Source organism: Nerophis ophidion, linkage group LG05, assembly GCF_033978795.1.
Source record: "Nerophis ophidion isolate RoL-2023_Sa linkage group LG05, RoL_Noph_v1.0, whole genome shotgun sequence".
In the NCBI taxonomy this organism is placed as follows: domain Eukaryota; kingdom Metazoa; phylum Chordata; class Actinopteri; order Syngnathiformes; family Syngnathidae; genus Nerophis; species Nerophis ophidion.
Window position 1 is genome coordinate 38,465,719 of NC_084615.1, and position 21,780 is coordinate 38,487,498.

Below are 21,780 nucleotides of genomic sequence, written 5' to 3' on the forward strand. Positions count from 1 at the left end.
GACAAACCATTTTAATTATACAAGCTGTTGCAAGATTTTGAAATAGCAAAATGTAATAATGTCTGAAAAAGTATTGACCCAGGAAAGAATAGTAAAGTTACAAAAATACCTGTTAAAGCCTTAAAGTAAACTGTTTGGAGATTTCAGATTTCACAAGATATTATTGATTTAAAAGAAAAATCTGTTGAAAAAAAAAAAACAAGATTAAAAATATCTAACCGTCTTTCTGCAGGTGTCAGGATTCAGGTTCACGTAAAGTTGATCTCAAGTTATCTCACTTGGATTGGAGTCCTGAAGCCACCCTGATCCACTTCCAAGGACAGTACCTAGACATCTATGAGCTTGACTATAACATTTTGCAGCAGACGATACAGAGAACACCAAAGACCAGTGCTGCGGTAGATATTGGAGAGTTTTGCCTTGTGGAAGATGCCAACTCAGCCCACTGGTACAGAGGAAGGACCCAGGGTCATAAAGATGGCATATTTGATGTGTTCCTTATAGATTATGGCAATGTGTTGAGTGTGGACATCGCTCACATATCATCCTGCTCAAATGATTTTCTAATGCTGCCTCCAAAGATAGTTTGTGGCATTTTGGCTAACATGTTGGTGCTCCACAGTACCTCTGATTGCGGCGTGGGAGACTACCTCTCAAACTTGATTGGAAAAACCACCACAGGTTACATTGAAGCCGTTCTTCCTCATGGTGTACTCCTGCTGGAAGTTCCTTATGTCAACGACGAGCTTGTTAGGCATGGCTTTGGAAAGCACATAGACAGAGACACCTTCCTCCTCTTGGTGGAGCTCTTTATTGAGGTGCCACTCAAACAAAACACTGACAAATTAAGCAGACAGGAACATTGTTACAAGTTATCCGCACTGCAGGTCTACGAAGAAATTCTGCCATTTTGCGGGTCCAGGATGACTTGTGGTAGCCGGGCTAAAGTTAGAGTGACAGCTGCCGTCAATCCCGGACTTTTTTACTGTCAGGTTGCCAACAATGAAACAGATCTTCGGAACGTCTCAAAGAGGTTGGCTGCAGTCTGTGAGCACGGAAAAAAAGACAACCACAAGAAAAATCAACAAAACTTGGGTTTACTGTGCTCGGTGAAAAGCAAAAATGGAAAATGGTGCAGAGGCTTTGTGAAATTACATCCAGTCAAATCACAAGTGCGAGTGTTGTTTATTGACTATGGATTCTCCGAGTGTGTTAAACTTGCCGATGTCCACAAGTTACCATCCGATTTATACTTCACTCCTATCATGGCGTTTCCATGCTCACTCTCAGCTCTGAAGGCCAAGGATGAGGAGGTGAAGGGTCAGCAGTTGGGTTTCCTCAAGGCAGCCTTGTTGGGGAAAATGTTGGAAGTGGAGATTGATAGTTTTGACGAGGAGTACCATCTATACTCTGTCTGGGTGATTGGCACTGCTCAAGATGCAACAGAAACGGGTCCCAGCCAACAGCTCTCCCCAAAAAATGCTCAGTCATGCATAAGTCCAGAAGCGGAGGCCCCCAAGACTGGCCCCCTTTCCTACAAGAAAATCAAAGGCCGAGAGCTGGTTAAAACTCTGGATGAGGAGGAGCTGCAGCTACATTCTGTGTTTGAGGGCTACTTTGAACACGCCCTAAATCCACACAACTTCTGGATTCGAACACAGAAGCGAAATGATGACTTTCAGGAAATGATGAATAAAATGTCAGAACACTTCCGTCAAGTGGCGCTGAAGGAGGACATTTTGTTAAACCCTAAACCAGGCACACTTTGCTGTGCATTGTATGAGGCTGACATGCATTTCTACCGTGCTGTCATCACTGACGAACTTCAACATGGAGCTGAAGTTCTATTCATTGACTTTGGCAACGTGGCGAAAGTGCCTCACACGTTGATCAAAAAGATTCCGGAGACATTTTCCGCCATACCGGCATTTGGCATCTGTTGTACTCTTGTTAATGTTTTACCTTTGGATGATGTGTGGACCTGTTCTAACTCAGACTTCTTCAGAGAGGCTATTTCCAACAAAGCCCTGCAAGTTCACATTGTTCACATATCACAACACAGATGTGTGGTGGATCTCTACGAGATGGTAAGTGATAACAGTTTGAGTATCAGCGAGCTCCTTGTGTCGGCCAAGCAAGCATACTACTGGAACAAGATTCCCATAACGCCTGTGGTGAAAACCAACAATCAAACTCAGCAGAACATCACAAAGAAGCTGGTGGAACAAGGCCTGGTGAGAGAAGTCCCCGATTCAAGAAATCACAATCTTCCAAAATCCTTTGTCTACTCTTCATTTGACTTAAACTCTAACAATGACATACAAGTCTATGTTACTCATGTCAGCAGTGAGTTGCACATCTACTGTCAGCTTGAACGCAACACGGAAATCCTCAAAGAACTTGAGGTGAAGATCTCAGAGGAAATAAAGAAAGTAAAGGATGTAGGTATGGAAAATGTTCCAATTAAAGTGTGCCTGGCAAAGTACTATGATGGAAAATGGTACAGGGTTTTGGTCAACCCTTCCCCCTCCTCTCTGCATTTCAGTGTCTTCTTTGTGGACTATGGAAACACAGGTATCTCTGAAAAAAGTCAGGTGGTGTCCATTCCCAGAGACTGTGATCATTTGTTAGCCACACCCATGCAAGCTTTGAAGTTTAACCTTGTTGGTGTGTCCAACAAGGAGTTCTTCATTGAAGTAAAGACATGGCTGGATGAGTCCGTCCTCAACAAGGAACTAAGAGCCATTATAGTGCAGAAGTGTGACGATGATTCGTTTGATGTGGAACTGTTTGACGGCATTCTTAACATCAATAACAAGGTAAAGGAGCTCATTGACAGCCTTTCAACCAAACCAAATTTCGAGTTCAGATTTATCAAAAACAAAGAAAACAGAGGCCACAAAGAAAGAGGACGTTCTTTGGACAAAAGAAAGAATCTTCCTAAAATGAGGGGGTCTTACTCTTCCACATTTAATGGACAGAGAGGTTCTCATGTCAGAGCGGGACCTCAGCGAAGGAAGGACTATGTAAAGGTGACCGCTAACAAGCACACAAAGACAGCAAAACTAAGAGAACAGTGTTGCATCACCGCAAAGACTAGCATGAAAAGCACTTTTTCAAGGAAGCCTCAGAACGAACTGAAAGCCCGTCAACAACAAACTCCAATGCAGAATGACAAAACGGAAAAACCTTCAGCAGACGTGAGCCCTCAAATCCAACATTTGCCAAAGAGAAAGGAGAAAGCAGGCTCTAGCATGATGTGTTTTGTTACACATGTCAACTCGGTCAATGACTTCTTCGTTCAGCTCTCTTACGATGAACCTGCCATCTTGAAACAGGTGAATGAAATCAACTCCAACCTTCTCTCCTTGAAGGCGGCCCGTTCTGTGAGAATCAGCGACCTTGTTCTGGCTCAGTATGACGAGGACGCTGCTGTGTACCGGGCAGTGGTGAGGGCTCACGAGGGAAACTCTTGTTTCAAAGTGGACTTCCTGGACTATGGAAATTCTGCCATTGTTGAAAAGAATGTGATCTACATATTTCCCCCGGAGTTTCTCTCTCAGCCACCCTTCAGTATCAGGTGTTCCTTGAGGGACTCCAGCCTTTACAACAGCGATACTTCTTTTTCTGATGCAGTCATGGAGAAGCCTCTCCAGGTTCATTTTGTCCGAAATACTGGAACTTACTGGGAAGTTGACATGGAGGTTCTCAACCAAGTAGAAACACCTGAACCAGCCTTTAAAAGTGATTCTGAATCCTGGAAAGAAGGGGATGCCCATACAGCACCTTTATTTGATAATCAAGACAAAGTAAACTCTTGTGATTCCACAGATAAGGAACCAACAGAATCGCAGACCAAAGACCTGATCCTGACGGCGTCTAAGACCTTTACACTTAAACATAAGGCCAAGTCTTTTGCAAAAAATAAAAGCAAATCCAGGAGGATTCGAAAGAAAATATCAGTATCCATTAAAAAGAAGAGTGAACCCCTCATCACTCAAGCCAAACAGGTTGAAGATGCGGTGGTACTGTCAGTCTTGTCTCACGGTCATTTCTACGTCAGGCCCAGTAAGGCCAACAGCCTGCTTGCCGCATTGGAATGCTCCATAGCTGAGAATGTACACCAGTGCGAGGTAGTGGAGCAGGAGGACATTAAACCCGACTTTAAATGCTTAGTTCAGATCCACAAGGACGGCCAATGGAAGAGGGCTGTTGTTCAACAAGTCAGTGATGGGAACTATCATCTCTTCCTGGTGGACGAAGGATTGACTTTGCAAATGACCTCAAACACCCCCTTGAGAAGGCAGTTTAATGATGGGATGACTATCCCCAACCTGGCTGTTTTGTGTAAAACGATCAGCCAAAACAGAGGTGACACTCTCAAGACCATGATAGGCCGAGATGTTCAGCTGGTCTTTGTGACTTATGCAGAGTCTAACCACTTCTGGGTGGTTCAGCAAATTATCCCACTGCCTTATGAAACAAAAAATCAGCCCTCAGAGGATCTCTGTCCAGACACAAGTACACCTCAGACTATTGACTTTGCTCCAGTCTCTCTGGACAAAGAATACACCGGCTTTGCCACCGCAGTGACAACACCCTCTGACTTTTGTGTGGTACTCGAGGACTCGCTGTCGTTGATGAACCAAGTGGCCTTGATGTTGGAAGACCTCTCAGAGGGTCTGCCGCTCCTTCCCAAACATTCCCTCGCGCCTGGTGCCAGCTGCTTGTTTCAGTCAGACTTCAACAATAAGTGGTGCATTGCAGAAATTGTCCAGGTGGACACTTCTGTGCTGCTAAATCTGGTTGATTACGGCCTTAGTGTACGTGTGCCTTATGAAGACTGCGTCAGCTTAAGATCTCTTCCAAAAGAGCTAATGAACCTCCCAAAGAGGGTGTATCCCTGCTGCCTTCGGGCAGTGAGGCCAGTTGGGGAGGACCGCCAGTGGAGCCAGGAGGGATCTGTCCACTTCCAGAAATGTTTGGACCACAGCTTTGAAGTTGTCTTCCGAGAAAGTCTGTCAAACTCACGCTGGACTGTAGACATTGTCATGGACGGGGTCCATGTCGCCAAAAGGCTGGTGGACGCTGGACACGCCAAGTATACAGACGCCTTACTGTGCCTCAGGTATTATCACCCTCAGGTTATCCACATTTTTAAAAATATATATATATATATATATAAATACTGTGTGTGTGTGTGTGTGTATATATATATATATATATATATATATATATGCTATAAAAATATAAACCCCGTTTCCATATGAGTTGGGAAATTGTGATAGATGTAAATATAAACAGAATACAATGATTTGCAAATCCTTTTCAACCCATATACATTTGAACGCACTACAAAGACAAGATACTTGATGTTCAAACTCTTAAACTTTAATTTTTTTTGCCAGTAATAATTAACTTAGAATTTCATGGCTGCAACATGTGCCAAAATAGTTAGGAAAGGGCATGTTCACCACTGTGTTACATCACCTTTTCTTTTAACAACACTCAATAAACTTTTGTGAACTGAGGAAACTAATTGTTGAAGCTTTGAAAGTGGAATTCTTTCCCACTCTTGTTTTATGTATAGCTTCAGTCGTTCAACAGTCCGGGTTCTCCGCTGTCATATTTTACGCTTCATAATGCGCCACATATTTTTGATGGGAAACAGGTCTGGACTGCAGACGGGCCAGGAAAGTACCCGCACTCTTTTTTTACGAAGCCACGCTGTTGTAACACTTGTCTTGCTGAAATAAGCAGGGGCCGCCATGATAACGTTGCTTGGATGACAACATATGTTGCTCTAAAACCTGTATGGACCTTTCAGCATTAATGGTGCCTTCACAAATTTGTAAGTTACCCATGCCTTGGGCACTACTGCACCACCATACCATCACAGATGCTGGCTTTTGAACTTTGCGCCGATAACAATCCGAATGGTTATTTTCCTCTTTGTTCTGGAAGACACCACGTCATCTGTTTCCAAATATAATTTGAAATTTGGACTCGTCAGACCACACAACACCTTTCCACTTTGCATCAGTCCATCTTAGGTGAGCTCGGGCCCAGCCAAGCCGGCGGCGTTTCAGGATATTGTTGATCAATGGGTTTGGCTTTGCATAGTAGAGTTTTAACTTGCACTTACAGATGTAGCGACCAACTGTAGTTACTGACAGTGGTTTCATGAAGTGTTCCTGAGCCCATGTGGTAATATCCTTTACACACTTATGTCGGTTTTTGATGCAGCACCGACTGAGGGATCAAAAGTCTGTAAAATCATCGCTTACATGTAGTGATTTCTCCAGATTCTCTGAACTTTTTGATCATTTTACGGACCGTAGATGGTAAAATCCCTAAATTCCTTGCAATAGCTTGTTGAGAAATGTTGTTCTAAAACTTTTCAACAAATTGCTTACAAAGTGGTGACCCTCACCCCATCCTTGTTTGTGAATTACTTAGCATTTCATGGAAGCTGCTTTTATACCCAATCATGGCACCCAACTGTTCCCAATTAGCCTGCACACCTGTGGGATGTTCCATATAAGTTTTTGATGAGCATTCCTCAACTTTATCAGTATTTATTGCCACCTTTCCCAACTTCTTTGTCACATGTTGCTGGCATCATATTCTTAAGTTAATGATTATTTGGACAAAAAACTATGTTTATCAGTTTGAACATCAAATATGTTGTTTTTGTAGCATATTCAACTGAATATGGGTTGGAAATGATTTGCAAATCATTGTATTCCATTTATATTTACACCTAACACAATTTCCCAACTCATATGGAAATGGGGTTTGTATATAGATTATATATTCTTTATAAATATATATAAATCAAGGGTAATGGGTCAAATGCAGAGAATCATTTCGCCACACCTAGTGTGTATGACAATCATTTGTACTTTAACTATATGTATGTATATATATATATATATATATATATATATATATATACTTTGTGTATATATATATATATGTATATATATATATATATACAGTATGTATATATACAGTATGTATACATATATATAAGTATATATGTGTATGTATATATTCTATATAAAAATAGATATGTATGTATGTGTGTGTATATGTATGTATACAGGTGTGTGTGTGTGTGTGTGTATATATATATACATATATATATATATATGTATGTCAGTATATATATGTACAGTATATATGTGTATATATATGTAAGTGTATATATATATATATATATATATATACATACAAACCCTGATTCCATATGTGTTGGGAAATTGTGTTAGATGTAAATATAAACAGAATACAATGATATGCAAATCATTTTCAACCCATATTCAGTTGAATATGCTACAAAGACAACATATTTGAGGTTCAAACTGATAAACATTTTTTTTTGCAAATAATCATTAACTTTAGAATTTGATGCCAGCAACACCTGACAAAGTAGTTAGGAAAGGTGGCAATAAATACTGATAAAGTTGAAAAATGCTCAGCAAACACATATTTGGAACATCCCACAGATGTGCAGGCTAATTGGGAACAGGTGGGTGCCATGCCTGGGTATAAAAACAGCTTCCGTGAAATGCTCAGTCATTCACAAAAAAGGACGGTGCGAAGGTCACCACTTTGTGAACAAATGTGTGAGCAAATGTTCAAACAGTTTTAGAACAACATTTCTCAACGGTCTATTGCAAGGAATTTAGGAATTTCACCATCGGTCCGTAATACCATCAAAAGGTTCAGAGAATCTGGAGAAATCACTGAACATAAGCGATGATATATCGGACTTTTGTTCCCTGAGGCGGTACTACATCAAAAGGCAATATCAGTGTGTAAAGAATATCACCACATGGGCTCAGGAATACTTCAGAAAACCACTGTCAATAACTACAGTTTGTCGCTACATTTTTAAGTGCAAGTTAAAACTATTATGCAAAGCCAAAGCCATTTATCAACAACACCCACAAACACAGCCGGCTTCTCTGGGCCCGAGCTCAGCTAAGATGGACTGATGCAAAGTGGAAAAGTGTTCTGTGGTCTGACGAGTCCACATTTCAAATTATTTTTTGGAAAGGATGAACGTCGTATCATCCGGAACAAAGAGGAAAAGAACCATCAGGACTGTTCTAAGTGCAAAGTTGAAAAGCCAGCATCTGTGATGGTATGGGGGTGTATTAGTGCCCAAGGCATGGGTAACTTACACATCTGTGAAGGCCCCATTAATGCTGAAAAGTCCATCCAGGTCTTGGAGCAACATATGTTGCCATCCAAGCAACGTTATCATGAATGCCCCTGCTTATTTCAGCAAGACAATGCCAGGCCACGTGTTAAAACAGCGTGGCTTCATAGTAAAAGAGTGCGGGTACTAGACTGGCCTGCCTGTAGTCCAGACCTGTCTCCCATTGAAAATGTGTGGCGCATAATAATGCCTGAAATACCACAACGGAGACCCCGGACTGTTGAACAACTTAAGCTGTACATAAAACAAGAATGGGAAAGAATTCCACCTGAAAAGCTTCAAAAATGTGTCTCCTCAGTTCCCAAAGGTTTATTGAGTGTTGTTAAAAGAAAAGATGATGTTACACAGTGGTAAACATGCCCTTTCCCAACTACTTTGGCACATGTTGCAGCCATGAAATTCTAAGTTAATTATTATTTGCAAAAAAAAAATAGTTTATGATTTTGAACATCAAATATCTTGTCTTTGTAGTGGTTTCAATTGAATATGGGTTGAAAAGGATTTGCAAAACATTGTATTCCGTTTATGATTACATAAATGATAAATGGGTTGTACTTGTATAGCGCTTTTCTACCTTCAAGGTACTCAAAGCACTTTGACACTACTTCCACATTTACCCATTCACACACTGATGGAGGGAGCTGCCATGCAAGGCGCTAACCAGCACCCATCAGGAGCAAGGGTGAAGCGTCTTGCTCAGGACACAACGGACGTGACGAGGTTGGTACTAGGTGGGATTTGAGCCAGGGACCCTCGGGTTGCGCACGGCCACTCTCCCAACTGCGCCACATCCAACACAATTTCCCAACTCATATGGAAACGAGGTTTGTATGTGTATATATATACATATATATATATATATACATAATGTATGTGTTATGTATATATGTCTATATGTACATATATATGTACATACTATATATATATATATATATATATATATATATATATATATATATATATATGTGTGTGTGTGTGTGTATATTTATAGTGGGGCATAAAGTATTTAGTCAGCCACCGATTGTGCAAGTTCTCCCACTTAAAATGATGACAGAGGTCTGTAATTTTCATCATAGGTACACTTCAACTGTGAGAGACAGAATGTGAAAAAAATCCAGGAATTCACATTGTAGGAATTTTAAAGAATTTATTTGTAAATTATGGTTTCAAATAATTATTTGGTCAACCATTCAAAGCTCTCACTGATGGAAGGTTTCGGCTCAAAATCTCACGATACATGGCCCCATTCATTCTTTCCTTAACATGGATCAGTCGTCCTGTCCCCTTAGCAGAAAAACAGCCCCAAAGCATGATGTTCCCACCCCCATGCTTCACAGTAGTTATGGTGTTCTTGGGATGCAACTCAGTATTCTTCTTCCTCCAAACACGACGAGTTGAGTTTTTACCAAAACGTTTTTTTTTTTGTTTCATCTGACCACATGACATTCTCCCAATCCTCTGCTGTATCATCCATGTGCTCTCTGGCAAACTTCAGACGGGCCTGAACATGCACTAGCTTAAGCAGGGGGACACGTCTGGCACTGCAGGATATGATTCCCTGTCGGCGTAGTGTGTTACTAATGGTAACCTTTGTTACTTTGGTCCTAGCTCTCTGCAGGTCATTCACCAGGTCCGTCCGTGTCGTTCTGGGATTTTTGCTCACCGTTCTCATGATCATTTTGACCCCACGGGATGAGATCTTGCGTGGAGCCCCAGAATCGAGGGAGATTATCAGTGGTCTCTTATGTCTTCCATTTTCTGATAATTGCTCCCACAGTTGATTTTTTCACACCAAGCTGCTTGCCTATTGTAGATTCACTCTTCTCAGTCTGGTGCAGGTCTACAATTCTTTTACTGGTGTCCTTTGACAGCTCTTTGGTCTTGGCCATAGTGGAGTTTGGAGTCTTACTGTTTGAGGCTGTGGACAGGTGTCTTTCATACAGTTCCATTAATACAGGTAACGAGTGTAGGACAGAAGAGCTTCTTAAAGAAGAAATTATAGGTCTGTCTGTGAGAGCCAGAGATCTTCCTTGTTTGAAGTGACCAAATACTTATTTTCCACCATAATATACAAATACATTCTTTAAAATTCCTACAATGTGAATTCCTGGATTTTTTTTTTTCACATTCTGTCTCTCACAGTTGAAGTGTACCTATGATGAAAATTACAGACCTCTGTCATCATTTTAAGTTGGAGAACTTGCACAATCGGTGGCTGACTAAATACTATTTTGCCGCACTGTATATATATATATATGTGTGTGTATACATATAATTATATATGTGTATATACATATATATCTCCTGAGTAGTCCTGGGTTCAATCCCAGGCTCGGGATCTTTCTGTGTGGAATTTGCATGTCCTCCCCGTGACTGCGTGGGTTCCCTCCGGGTACTCCGGCTACCTCCCACCTCCAAAAACATGCACCTGGGGATAGGTTGATTGGCAACACTAAATTGCCCCTAGTGTGTGAATGTTGTCTATCTGTTGGCCCTGCGATGAGGTAGAGACTTGTCCAGGGTGTACACCGCCTTCTGCCCCATTGTAGCTGAGATAGGCGCCAGCGCGCCCCGTGACCCCAAGGGGAATAAGCGGTATAAATGGATGGATGGATATACATATACAGTATATGTGTATGTCTATATACATATAATTATATATGTGTATATACATATATATGTGTGTGTATATATATATATATATATATATATATATATATATATATATATAGTCTTTGTTCTGTCTGATTCATTCAGATTTGAGGGGCAAAGTCCAAGTCCAGTTTACAGACCTGACATGGAGGAAAGAAAACGCCTTGAAGCTTCCAGCCAGGACTCAGCAGAAGGTTCTGGTGACATCAAGAAGAAGTTAGCTGGCAAGTTGCTGGCAACCAGCCAATGTAAGAACCTACTTTCCAATCTGTCTTTGAATAGTTAGCAACCACACCTTCAATGGTGAGCATTCTTGTCTGCCATGGTCCACACACCTACCAAAAGACCACAAATATTTTCAAACTTGTCTCTTCTGCTCAGGTGTTCTCCAGTGACAGCGGTGATGAGGAATTCTGTACCAGAAACTTGACAAATTCAACAGCAAATTTTATCTAAATATATATTGGTTATTTTCACTTACTAGTCCAAGCTCACTATAAAATATCAATATTTTGTTAAAAGGTTTTGTTGTTAACGTTTAAAACAAGTCAATGAATGTTTATTTTATTCTACATAAAAGTTGAATTTCAAATGTGAGTTACGGTGTAAATTGTGTGCAATTGAAGAAAACATCCGCATTCATAATAAATATGCTGCATTTTTTTGTTTATGGGCATAAAAATGTGTCATATTAAGAAACCATTAGTTTACCATTGACGTGTATAACATATAACATTATAAAAACACGTAGTTTGGAAGGTAACCGTGAGCGCTGCGTCATATGCGTCACCGGAAGTCCATACTGTTCATTTCTCTTTAATTGCACAGGACATTTATTCTAAAAGGGCTAAAAAGGAAACAAAGCAAAAGGAATGTTTGACATGTTTCAACCTAATGGAACGGATAAACTTGTAGAAACATGAAAAGTATTTTTTTTTTTTTATAGACGGTAATGAAATAAAACAAGCTTTCTAACAAAATAAGAGCACCACTTACCTGCTCAACTTTCCATACATCTATCCTTTTTTTTTTTTACCGCATATCCCTTTCAGGGTGGCGGGGGGTGCTGGAGCCTATCTCAGCTGCATTCGGGTGGAAGGCGGGGTACACCCTGGACAAGTCCCCATCTCATCACAGGGCCAACACAGATAGACACACCTGCCCAACTTTGTAAATATTTAAAACATGAAAAAGAGCATCAGCCAGAAACAAAACGCCTGTCCTTTTTTGGTCCCAGTTAATTTGAATGTGAAAGACAGGTGAAGTGTTGATGAAAGCAAGACACTTTGAGGCGGGACTTATGAGAAATCTGCATTTATTAATGATTACCAAAAAAAGGCCAAACACGAAACCCTTGAAGGGATTCAGTTGATTTGGAGGAAGTGAAGTGAGTAAAGCTTCCTGCTGTTGAAATAATTTAAAGTCACTGTCATCAAAAAGCATCGCTTTTTATTTCAAACCTTTAAAAAGTGCCTTTTTCTACATCACCAGCGGGGACCGTTGTCATGGAAACGTGTGGTACATCCAGATCCCTTTAAAAGTAAAAATGAGAGCAGTTTGGCCCGACATTTAATACTAGAAAACATTCTTTTTTTGTGCAGCTTTCTTCCAACACAAACAATAAATATGATTTTAATTATAGTGAAAGTCTAAAATGTCCGATCAGTCAAATTAATCTCACACGACTCTGCAAAAAAAAGAAAAGAATACTACAGTATTTATTCAAAAGAAAGTTAGCTGAGGTTGGAGGAAACATTTAAATGTCACATTAGTGTTTGGGCGTGTAGAGTCATCCCAGCCAAATATTTACAGTCAACTTGTGCACGTTCAGATCAAAGTTTTCCTAAAACATCACAAAAAAAAGCCCGTTATGTTGGAATGAAGTAACAGTGTTTCCTTAAAAATAAAACCTGTTGCTGGGCAGAAGAGCATAAAAGCTGGCCACTTAAAATATCTAAGATGTAAAAAAAAAAAAAAAAAAATTACAATTACAATTTAGCATAAACCTCCAACCCCGCCCCCCAGCACCCTTTTACAGACAAAAATATATTTCCCCCATTTTGTGGTACAATTACAACTTTTGTACATTGCTTCTCTTACACGTGTGAGCTGGGAGGGGGCAGGTGGGGGCGGGGCCGAGTGGTAAAAATCAGGGGGTCCAGTTATTTAAAAAACTAAAACAAACAGGAGGTCAGAAGTGGCCGTGGTGGCTCACTGCTTGGTGTTGAGCTCGTTCTCCAGCTCCATCAGTTTCCGAGACGCCTTGACCTTGTCGGACACCTCCTTCCCCTGAGAGAAGAGACGCTGGCGCTCCTTAAAGGTTAAACTCTCGGGAGGGGCGCCGCTGGGGATGTTCTCCTGCTCCTGACTAATAACATCATCAGCATCAGTGTCACCTACAGAGAGTCAAATGCTGCATGACATTCTCACCTCTTGGTCCATTTGTCCCTCGGGTCCTTGTAGAACTCTCCGGATCCTACAACTCCTGACGAGTTTCCAGTGTACGAGTTAAATCCTGGGGACGGACACACAGTGGTTAGAACCGTGGCACACGTGACGCCGCGAGAAGCCCCTGGCATACGCCTCCATTCTTCATCAAGATTGGAGGTTTTCTTGAGAAGCAGCCAGAAGCTTCTCTGGTCCGCAGTCAACTTGAGAAAACTTTTTCGGTCCAACACAGAGCAGCCCGAGCAGAAGGAAGGAAGCAGCGTTAGGGCCAATCACCCAGAAAGTGTTAAGAGAGAGCGTGTCGGTCCGAGGTCGAGGTCATGGGTTTCTAGAACCTTCTAGCTTCACATGCAACCTCAACCTTTGACCTCTACAGAAGCCTAACCACACGTCATTCCAGGGACAAAGTTCAATTCTTGGAAAGAATTTGCCTAAAAACAACTTTAAATGTGTTTTTTGACGTGATGGAAGACAACACACACGTTCATGCATCCAGCTGGCAGCTTCTATATCCAGGGTGTCAAACTCATTTGAGATCAGGAGCGGCATGGAGGAAATCTGTGCACACGCGGGCCAGAATATTCAAATCATGGAATTAAAACTAAAAAAATAAAGACAACTTCAGATTGTTTTCTTTGTCGTCCGTTGGCCAAAAATAGAACAAACAGTCTGAAAATATCATAATAAAAATATAGAAAAAACTCCCGGCAGTGGTAAAATTTAGATCCATGAAGGAAAGAAGAAAGTGAAAGAATGTTTAAAAGTGAGGACGTGTTTTCCTTTGTAATTAGTTTTTTTAAATGAATGAAATAACGTTTATGACAACCTTTTTCCAAAACGCAATATAGAATGTGACATTTAACAGGATAATGCATACATTTATCGTTTCATTTTAAAACGGTTACAAAAAAGTAGGACACCAAAAATGTACTGTGGGACCCCATTTTTATGACCTAATGGGTTGTCTGGGACCCCATTTTGAAAATTCCTAGCGCCAACACTGATGGGAGTATATGATGCGTGCAAAACAGCAGCAGGTAGCTGTGGCTGTGGCCTGCGGGCCGGTTCTAATACTAATCAAATATCATCCCGGGGGCCAAAGATAATTCATTCGTGGGCCAGATTCTTGACTGATATCCCTGTTCTAGAACCTTCCAGCGTCTTAGGTTTCACACGACACTGGAGCTTCTAGATTGGGTGCATCCAAATTTCTCCAGCGAAAAAATGGAAGTATGGATTTTGTACACTAAAGATGATAAATCTCCTTTAATGTGAGATTTGTGTTACTAAAGCTGACAAAGCTAATTAGTAGTGATGTGTTTAGTGAGTGTGTGGCACACTCACTAGCTGTATTGATAATTTGTTGCTGTTTCATAATGGTCATGTGCTGGATTAAAAAAAAAAAATCACTCCTGACTTATTTCAGAAGGAGCTGTCACTCAAAGATCCATCACATGGTTTCTTTCTTTAAGTGACACACACACGGCATCACTCCTTCAATTGATCCATCCCTACTAATTAGTCTCACATCGGGAAGCTGCCAGTGGATGACTGAGTGAAGATGAGGAATACAAAGGAAGAAGAAAAAGAGATGCAGCCGTGTGGAAGCGCAGAAAAAAGCAATAAGACATCCAGCCAGCTGAGGGTCGTCAGCGTGATGCCAACATGCACGCATTGGCAGCGGGGGGATAGCAGGGGGCGGGGCTAATTAAGGTGCTGGTTAATAAGTGTCGGGGCGTTAGTGGTGCAGCCGAGGAGGTACGCTCCTCTCGACTTCTAGAACTACAAATCAAAGTCCAGCTTGTGGTTGTGTTGAAGGAGCATGGATGCTTTCTCTTTGTCTGCCGCCATGATGGAAATATTGGCCAGCCAAACATTAACAAAGCAGATTTCCCTGCCAGGGTCAATCCACTTGCATTACATTAACTGTAGAACACATTTTATTCAGCAAAGTGCTGTAATTTTATAGGAACACAGTTGAAAAGAAACATTTGAACTACTTTGAGCTCAGGGAAAAATAACTGTTGCCCAAATTACAGCTTTTTTTGTTTATTCTTAAATGTCTTGAATGACTGATGCCATAAACACTATGTGACTGTCTTGCATGCATGTGAGCATTATATGCCAACACACTCCTCTTTCTCCAACTTAACACTAAAATAAAGTCGCCTGAGCTGGGCCAATATAAACATTTGAGTAGTTCAAGATGTGTATTATCAGATTGGGACTTAAAGCAAAGGCTAAAATAGGAGTTTATCTTAAAAGTTACGTTAAGAAAACGGCACTGGTTTATTGGAATGTCTCCGATAAATAACATGATTTAATACAGTGGTTCTCAACCTTTTTTCAGTGATGTACCCCCTGTCAACATTTTTTTAATTCAAGTACCCTTAATCAGGGCAAAGCATTTTTGGTTGAAAAAAAGATCAAGTAAAATACAGCACTATGTCATCAGTTTCAGATTTTTTAAATTGTATAACTGCAAAATATTGTTCATTTGTAGTGGTCTTTCTATTTCTATTTGGAAAAAAATATATACAAAAAAATAAAAAGTTGTTGAAAAACAAACAAGTGATTCAATTACAAATAAAGATTTCTACACATAGAAGTAATCATCAACTTAAAGTGCCCTCTTTGGGGATTGTAATAGATATCCATCTGGATTCATGAACTTAATTCTAAACATTTCTTCACAAAAAAAGAAATCTTTAACATCAATATTTATGAAACATGTCCACAAAATATCTAGCTGTCAACACTGAATATTGCATTGTTGCATTTCTTTTCACAGTTTATGAACGTACATTCCTATTTTGTTGAAGTATTATTCAATAAATATATTTATAAAGGATTTTTGAATTGTTGCTATTTTTAGAATATTTTTAAAAATCTCACGTACCCCTTGGCAAGTACCCCCATTGGAGAACCACTGATTTAAAACACTAATCCTGTTCTAACCTAATTGATGCATGTTGGCTACCATTAAAGCGACATCTAATCACCCCTGGGGCGGAAAAAGAAACTGTCATGGCTGTCGATGAGATGGGATGAAAGGATGGGGGAGGAGGAGGGGGTCTTCCCTTCAGAGCAAACACTGCTAAGCAGAGACACGGTGCAGGAGGCGGTCCCAAAAGCAGGCAGCGGCGGCAAGTGACAACACCAACAGTACTCTGATTGATTGATTGATCAATTCATCGATTGGCTAGGAGGGGTGTAAATCTGCAGGGTGGTGGACGGGAATGTCCATTGCTTTTTCTGTTGGCTGATCGAAGGGGAGGGAAGGATGAGGAGGAAAACAATTATAAATAAATAAAAGCCCCTAAATCGCTGTGATTGGCTGGTGGAGAGGGCGGGGCATGACGCCTAAGAGAGACGCACACAGGACGAGAAGAAGAAAAAGAGGTTCTAAGATCTAGACGGACAGGCGAGTGATGGAGAGTTTTGGAGAGGGGCCACAAAGGGCGCCTGACTCCTCCCCCTCTCGCTCTCTGCTTCTACCTTTCAAGCCTCCTGGGGGTCCGCCGCCAGGTTTGGCGGGGAGGGGGGGCCCTGTACTGTTGGAGTTGTTGGCCGGCAGCTGGAAGGAGCTAGACAAGAAGATGCCGTCCGACATAGGGCGAGGTTTGCGTGCAGTGGGCGGCGGCTGAGGCTTGCTGCGATAGGGCGTGGCGCCGGCTGGGAGGTCGCCGTACGACTTCCTGGTCGCCGACAGCTTCACCTGACCTGATTGGCCGCCGCCGCCGCTTCCTGCTTCGTCCTCGTCTTCCTCGTCGCCCGTGTAGGCCACGAACTTGGCGGTGTAGAGCGTGTCAGGGGAGGCCACCTGTGTTTTGAGGTAGGAGGTGTTTCTCTGCGGGGGCGGCGGGGGGGTGTTAGTAGGGTTGGGGGACCCGGGGGGCTGGTAGTCCCTCGGCAGCGGGGGCCGATACAGACCGGCCGGCTCGTCCGGCGTCAGCAGCTTTCTCTCCGCTTCATCATGCTGCCGGCGCCGCTCGGCCTCCAGGCGAGTGTAGTACTCCTCTTCCTGTCTCCTCTGGGGGGACGACAAGCTGTTAGTGCGCCTTGCTAATCCCTCTTGTTGGCGCTCACCTCAATCACCTGGGAACCCCCACACTACACCCTACAGACTTCAGATGGGCATTTTCACAATAATCTTATTAAATGTTTTTTTTTTTACACAATTATAGCTGGTAGAAAGAACATTTTTTTTTATTTTTGGTGGGTGTCCTGATTGGATATTAATATCGGACATCAGTTTGATACCGGCTTGAATCTAAAATTTCCAAAAGAAACTCTGATAAAAACAATCTTGCAGCGTGTCTACTTGTGCAAAGCTGGTCAGCCGTTTAAAGAGGAACTGCAAAATATTGGAACGTTGTCCATCATTTACAGTCGAGCACACATTTTTCTGTGTTTTATGCATTCTGACTCGTGAACAAACGCCAACAAGAGTCAGCTAACAAAGGAGGCAATTGGAGTCGCTCTATTGCGCCTATAAAGCTCTCTAAAACACTAAAACTTCCATCAACACTGTAATTATACACATGTAATATAGCAGGCACATTCATAATAACATGTAATATTTATGTATTTTGATCATTTTAAGCATACCAACAACCATTACTCATCATGACAGAATTCATGAGAGCCGACGACGACTTATGATTCAGAACCTTACATTTTTGAGACTGAATATATGGAGGATGAGCTGTAAGTCTTAGAAGAAATAATCATAACACACAGGTATATAGTTTTTTTTGTTATGCTTTTTTTTTTTTTTAAAAAGGTTGGCGCAAAGACGCGTCTTTTCATGTCTTTCTTGACATCTCAGTGTTTTAGTTAAATTGATTAGCGTGGACCCCGACTTAAACAAGTTGAAAAACTTATTCGGGTGTGACCATATAGTGGTCAATTGTACGGAATATGTACTGTACCATGCAATCTGTCAATACAAAGTCTCAATCAATCAATCAAAGTTGACCAACGTCTCGGTTTATGACCCCAACCTACTACTTTACAGGTGAGAGGCATTATTTATGATCTTGAATCTACTTTTACCAGCTCAGAGGGGATGCAGCAGCTCACCTGCTTAATATGTCAACATCTGCATAACCTAGTTACTTCTCAAAGATGACGGCGCCGCTAAAAGTAGTTCCTCTGCGTTAGTGCTTATAATAACAATATCACTAATACTTGGCTAGTATTCAGTTTACGAAGTGTAAATGGAGTATTGGTGGCTGATTTTGGATGTTTTTAGAGAGCTTTATGGTCGCAATTGTGTACTCCCATTAGCGCCAATCTTTAGCCACCTTGTACTGGCCGAGTTTTACAAATGAGAATGCATAAAAAAGGACAGCCATATTTTCTTCTCACGTAGGGATTGTGAATGACAGGCAACACTAAAAAAAAGTGCAGTTCCCCTTTAATACCTAAATGTCCTCCAATAAGTACAAGTTTGGTCTTTTCTCGTATTTTAATGAAGTCGGTAGCCTATAGGCTGCGAGGAGCTAGCAGTCACACAACAGCTAAGCGTGCAATAGCACACAAGCTAGCCGTATGTAATTAGTGTCTTTAATTGAACAATATCACAGTCTAAAAGAGCACATTTGTCAACATAAACAAGTAACAAATAATTATAGTTGCATATCACTTCCACATAGTCTCCAAAGCACAGGCATATTAGTAAGTATGCAGTAACAAATGAATCCGCATCATTCAACTTACTGAGTCATGCACTTAACTTAATGAATTACTGTAACCACTATGTCACCAAAAAACTAATTACCATTCCAATTTAATTAAAGACCGCATAAATTTGTTAAACTTTATTTATATAAACTTTATATATTTACTAACCCATTTCAGAGGGTTAGTAAATAAGTTAGAGTTTTTCAAACCTACCATTGTTCTCCAAGTAATTTCACTTGATCAATCATTTTATAACATTGCACATTACAAAATAAAGGTATGTATAATTCTTGCTTATACCAGATTAATATTGGTACCGGCCAATACTCAAGGCTCCAGTATCAGTATCATATCGAAAATGAAAACGTTTTTTCGGGACACTCTTAATATTGGACTATGATACTAGTGGCGTGTGAGGTTCAGAGCTAGATAATGTCTGTATTCAAATTAAATGTAAAAAATAAAAAAAAAATATATATATAAAATAAAACAATGAGTATGTGAGTATGAGCAACAAAAACCGACCATGCTACCGAACGTTAGCATGGTAGCTACAGTGTATTTTTATTTAAAGTGTTCTGTTTCTAACGCAGCTCCTTTTATACAGCAAACGAGTTGTACGGCGCCCTCTGCTGGTTGTTATCAGGCAGTCCACGTAATTATTTAATTCCTTACCAATATAGAATGCCCATCTTTAGTTTGCTTTGACACACTCTGTATCGCTAACTTGGAAGTAAAGTAGACTCTTGCGTTTACACCCACCACTGCCTCTACCACTGTGCATGTGTGTGTCTGAATGTGTGTCTCTAATGCGTAGCGCGATAATGCATTTCGATTTCTGGCGTTTGGAGACGCACCAGCTGCTCCGGGTGCTGTGTGCCTACCCTCACGTCTCATTTGTCTTCTCGTGTTCGCTCCAAATAATGCGTGGACACACCTGCCACAAGTGGTCCAATGTAGGAATAAAACCTGCGTGGACTAACATGTCCCAGCTTGTCAGCGGTGAAGAATCTCAGAGGGATTTTAGTGGCAATGTCGACATGGATGACGAAGGAGGACAATGGTGGTCGTGATGTGATGTGTGCGTGTGTGTCTATATCGGAGGGTGGATGGTGATAACAATAATCACGAAAAACCCCTTAAACGGAAAACACTTGACGACAAACATGCTGGAGGTGAGCGCAACAACACATGAGGGGGCTGGGAGAATATGGGAAGATGACAACATGCAGTTCATATATTTAAATTAAAAAGTCCCACAGGTGATGTCTACACATACACACAGGTATTTTTGTTCTTAGTAAAATACATTTTTAGTGTTTCTCACAGGTCTGTAATGCGTGAGGATGGAATGACGGAATTGGTGAAAACTGTAAAAAAAAAACGTTATTACAACATTTTTACTTACAGTAAATAAAAAATAAATACAAAAATAAAACGGTCTTGCATCTTCAATATTGTTATCTGTAAACTACCGTTTTAGGCAATCAGAGGCTAGAAGAAAGTCATTTCCGGGAAAAGACAGTATCATAATTGAGAAATTAATATACTTTGGATGATATTTTCATAAAATACTTCATAGCTTTTATTTTTAGGTAAAAACACCTGTGTTGTTGTGGACATGTCCTCAGTGATAAACTACTGACACATTAGGAGCATCTTTGAACAACCAGCGGTCTGATTGCTGCCCGACTAGCTATGATGACAATGATGATGATGATGGACATGGGCGTGTTTGAGTTAACCACCAGGAGGAAAAAAGGCATGTGATCAGACCATTGGTTGTTGAAAGAACAAAATGTGTATTTGCATAACATTTTTGGCCTGATGTTTAAAAAAATGTATAACAATCTAAATGTTTTTTTGTACAGAAAAAACTGTAACGTTTACCTTCCCTGCAGCCTCCCGCTTGGCTCGCTCTTCCTCTCTCCACCTCCTTTCCTCCTCCTGCTTCACACGCTCTTCTGCCTCCCGTTTGCGTATTTCCTCCAGCTGCTGTTTACGCCGCCGCTCCTCGTCCTGCAACTGAAGGCACGAAGCACCGTGCATGGGAAAGGGGGGCAAGACGTCAGTGGTGGTGCGGTCACAATGTCACACATTTGCAAACAAATGTGACGTGGCGCCATACGACATGGTGTTGATCCGTCTTACAAGTCTGCACCTAAAGGAGGGCAGCAGCGTGCACGGCAAATACACATGCAGACCAGTGACTAGCATGCACCAGAATGACAGACACACTGACGGATGGGTGAACCATCATGATGACGAGCGACCGCCATGCATGGAACACAACCCGCGTCCGTGTGATGCAGCCATGCAGGCTTAGGCTCCGTATGCCCTCAAAAGCTCACATCCACCACAATGTCTCCAGCTGTTTTAAGTGGACAAAAACACGGACACAAACAACAGCAGCAAGCAGCCCAGGACGGCCTGCCCCATGCTATCAGAGACAACCACGCCCACAAAGAGAGGCGTAGACAAATCCGAAACACTAAGATGGACGCCCCAGGCGGGAAAAAGGAAGTGAGGTGGGTTGAGGGAGAGGAAGGAAGATAGTGGGCATTAACAGAAAGAAACATACCAAGTCTAGAACAGAGATAGCTGGGACAGCAGTCTTCTGCTGCAGAAGAACAAGAGAGGACAGCGAGTGAGAGGGACAGCACAAAGAGAAGGGGCGGGCCAAGTGCAGGAAAAGGTGAAAGTGAAGGAGCAAAGAAGAGGAAGCATCAACTAGAAATTAGAAGGGAGGACACACAGAAAAG

General features: G+C 41.4%; 3 protein-coding genes across 15 annotated transcripts in view; 1 reads left to right on the plus strand and 2 right to left on the minus strand.

Annotated features, from left to right (window-relative positions):
- rfx6 (regulatory factor X, 6) overlaps positions 1 to 11,979 on the minus strand; it is a 41,543-nt gene extending 29,564 nt beyond the window's left edge. Inside the window, exons 1-3 of the mRNA XM_061900879.1 lie at positions 11,879 to 11,979; positions 11,143 to 11,217; positions 11,023 to 11,079 (exon numbers count right to left, since the gene is read on the minus strand). The gene's annotated coding sequence lies outside the window, so the exon portion shown is untranslated. The remainder of the gene's footprint in view (positions 1 to 11,022; positions 11,080 to 11,142; positions 11,218 to 11,878) is intronic.
- tdrd15 (tudor domain containing 15) overlaps positions 1 to 15,845 on the plus strand; it is an 18,165-nt gene extending 2,320 nt beyond the window's left edge. The window contains exons 3-5 of the mRNA XM_061900878.1: positions 233 to 5,128; positions 10,988 to 11,130; positions 11,264 to 15,845. Coding sequence (XP_061756862.1) covers positions 233 to 5,128; positions 10,988 to 11,130; positions 11,264 to 11,277 — 5,053 coding nt within the window. The 3' untranslated portion in view covers positions 11,278 to 15,845. The remainder of the gene's footprint in view (positions 1 to 232; positions 5,129 to 10,987; positions 11,131 to 11,263) is intronic.
- Positions 12,181 to 21,780, minus strand: part of afdna (afadin, adherens junction formation factor a) — a 117,870-nt gene continuing 108,270 nt past the window's right edge. For 6 of the 13 annotated variants that reach the window (XM_061900865.1, XM_061900866.1, XM_061900869.1 and 3 more), the window contains 5 exons: positions 21,600 to 21,638; positions 20,909 to 21,043; positions 16,829 to 17,363; positions 13,313 to 13,397; positions 12,181 to 13,250 (listed from right to left, as the gene is read on the minus strand). In XM_061900865.1, coding sequence (XP_061756849.1) covers positions 13,094 to 13,250; positions 13,313 to 13,397; positions 16,829 to 17,363; positions 20,909 to 21,043; positions 21,600 to 21,638 — 951 coding nt within the window. In that variant the 3' untranslated portion in view covers positions 12,181 to 13,093. The remainder of the gene's footprint in view (positions 13,251 to 13,312; positions 13,398 to 16,828; positions 17,364 to 20,908; positions 21,044 to 21,599; positions 21,639 to 21,780) is intronic. The other 7 variants (XM_061900873.1, XM_061900877.1, XM_061900872.1 and 4 more) reach the window with 6 other exon arrangements.